The 2,500-nt window shown below is 43.4% G+C and overlaps 2 protein-coding genes across 2 annotated transcripts in view; one reads left to right on the top strand and one right to left on the bottom strand.

Moving 5' to 3' along the window:
- Positions 1-1,338, bottom strand: part of LOC105912889 (potassium voltage-gated channel subfamily H member 7-like) — a 48,774-nt gene extending 47,436 nt beyond the window's left edge. The window contains exons 1-2 of the mRNA XM_031558551.2: positions 1,315-1,338; positions 884-1,231 (exon numbers count right to left, since the gene is read on the bottom strand). Coding sequence (XP_031414411.1) covers positions 884-1,231; positions 1,315-1,338 — 372 coding nt within the window. The remainder of the gene's footprint in view (positions 1-883; positions 1,232-1,314) is intronic.
- A 57-nt stretch (positions 1,339-1,395) lies between these two features.
- The window catches only part of LOC116218145 (dynein axonemal heavy chain 11-like), a 6,331-nt gene continuing 5,226 nt past the window's right edge, over positions 1,396-2,500 (top strand). The window contains exon 1 of the mRNA XM_031558550.1: positions 1,396-1,434. Within this exon, the coding sequence (XP_031414410.1) occupies positions 1,396-1,434 (39 nt within the window). The remainder of the gene's footprint in view (positions 1,435-2,500) is intronic.

Raw genomic sequence — 2,500 nt, 5'->3', positions numbered from 1 at the left:
GAGCCACTCAATTTTTCAGTGGGTTGTAGGCAGTATTACCATTAACAGGTGTCAAACCAGTCATTCTAACAGGATCTATTACCATCGTACGGTGTCTCATAAGGGTTAAACACAGCGAGCTGCTCACAACAGCTCACCCCTGGCTTTGTCTGAGGGAGTAAACAGGCTGGGAAGAGAAAAATAATTGGTCAATCAATCAAGGCTTTAAACCACACAGAGCTTTTTTTTTTCTTTTCTTTTTTCAGAATGTGCAAACAATAGGGGGGTTCTGGTGGTGACAGCATAAATAGAAAGTAGGCTTCATTATCTCAGCGAGCGAAAGTGGAGGGCTCAAACGTGCGCAGTCCGCCCAGTTACTCTCACAGGCTCAGACATGGATAGATTGCCCATCCAGTTTATTTTGAATTTGATGTTCTTTTGGGTCACTTGAAAAACAATCTGGTGAATAATATCAGTTCCCAGGAAAGCAGACTGGTGAGAAAAATATATAGCCAGCTCTAGCCAGAGGTACCACACTGTGTGTGCTGCCTAACCCACACCTCTTTTTTTGTTTTTGTTTATGTTTGTTTGTTTTGTATTCACTCACAGTCATCTACACCAACAGAGCCCTATGAAATGGGGCATCAAGTGTATGTATGTGTGTGTGTGTGTGTGTGTGTGTGTCTGTGTGTGTGTGTGTGTGCGCAGTTGAGTGTGTGATTTTTATAGCTCTGTTTTTTGTATACATGTGTGATTATTTGTGTGTCTGTGATATACTGTATATACATGTGTGTTAAGCATCTCTCTCTTACCTGCATGACCTACTCAGTGACATTCCATGTGTGTGTGTGTGTGTGTGTGTGTGTCTATCCGTGTGTATCTATGTGTGAAATCCTTCTCTCACCTGTGTGACCTTCTCTGTGACGTTGTGTGTCCTGTCTTTGACCTTGGCGGCGATGATGGTCTTCTCGGAGGAGGTCGGCGAGGGCACCTTCTTGTCATTGTTGGTCTCGGCGAAGTTGAGTGCGATGAGAGGGATTTTATTGATGGTGCTGTACTTGTGCAGATTGGAGTCTGACGTGGAGCCCAGAAGACTGGACTTGATCTGATTGAACGGACCTGGGGGAGATCGATGGAGAGAAATGCAAGATGACAGGGAGATAAAAAAAGAAGAGATAAACAAACAAACAAACAAACAAACAAACAAACAAATAAATAAATAAATAAACAAACAGATCTCTTTCTGTGCCCACTAAAGACGCCACAGTGATTCACAGCAACACATCACAAACACAAACACACAAACACAACTCAGGGGCCACACAAAACACAGACCTCCTCCAGGCAGATGCGCCACATCTATGTGTAGTGTAACACCTATGCACCTGACAGTCCTCATGACCTCACAAAGTCACGATGATCTACAGGTCTACAATACTGAACACAGGTGTTCAGGTGTTAAGAAGGTGCAATGTAACCTGATGAAGAGACAATAGAGACGTGATTGCCGGTGTGTGTTATTCAGGTGCTAAATTTAAACGTAACAGCGGTAATGCAGTGAAGCTAAAAATAAGGTCCACCAGAACAGGGTTTCTAGATCGTGGCTGCTTTTGCAATGGACCCGTCCCAGAGCTGGATCTGAACTGGACCCAAGCCAAGTCAGCACCGGGTCCATTTACCTGGGACAGTCAGAACAGAACCAGCCTCTCCGCAGAGTCCCCCACTGTTTTGTACTGGTGCATCTAAAAGTACCACTGCAGCAGTGTAACCATGGAAACGTGAAAGGAAGTAAGAGAACCTGTCAGTCAATCGCTTAGTGCTTACTTCTCAGTCTCCTCATTTAACTTTAAAGTCAATGAAAACAAAGACCAAACAACGACAGAGAACTTAACAGTTGATCCGCTGCTAAATTAAACATTTAATGATACTGTTTCTCTAATTGCATCCTCACCCGAGATGCAGTCATTGGCAGACTACTGTGTTCCTCAACCCATGCTGTGCACAGATGCAACTGTTTGTGTGTGTGTGTGTGTGTGTGTGCATTACATGTTCTATACAGGACAAACCAGACCAAACTCACAGGGAATATATGAACACTGGTCAGACATTATTTGTTTCTCAAGCACAGGTATGAGGTCTAAAAGTCCTAACAGATTTGACTGAGAAACAACACTGACACCAACATAACAACAGCTCGTACTTCATTTACTGACATCAACAACACACCTCACAAACGCCAGAGGGAAATATAAAAAAAACACACACACACACGGACAGTGAACCTCTGAGCTTAGAGGAACATGTTTATGCACAACACACAAGTGCAAGAGAGTATCAGTGTGTGTGTGTGTGTGTGTGTGTGTGTGTGTATGTTGTGTGAGTGTGAGAGAGTGTGTGAGAGAAAAAGTGTGTGTGTGTGTACATCTCTTACGGCACAATGAGTACAAGGGACAGAAAACCACAAGAGTGTTTTATCTGAGCAGAAGAGAACATGAAAAGAAGAGAAGAAGAAGAAGAAGAA

This window comes from Clupea harengus, chromosome 21 (genome assembly GCF_900700415.2).
Source record: "Clupea harengus chromosome 21, Ch_v2.0.2, whole genome shotgun sequence".
Taxonomy (NCBI): Eukaryota; Metazoa; Chordata; class Actinopteri; order Clupeiformes; family Clupeidae; genus Clupea; species Clupea harengus.
The sequence above is the reverse complement of the archived record's forward strand: the minus strand, read 5'-3'. Positions and strand labels throughout refer to the sequence as shown.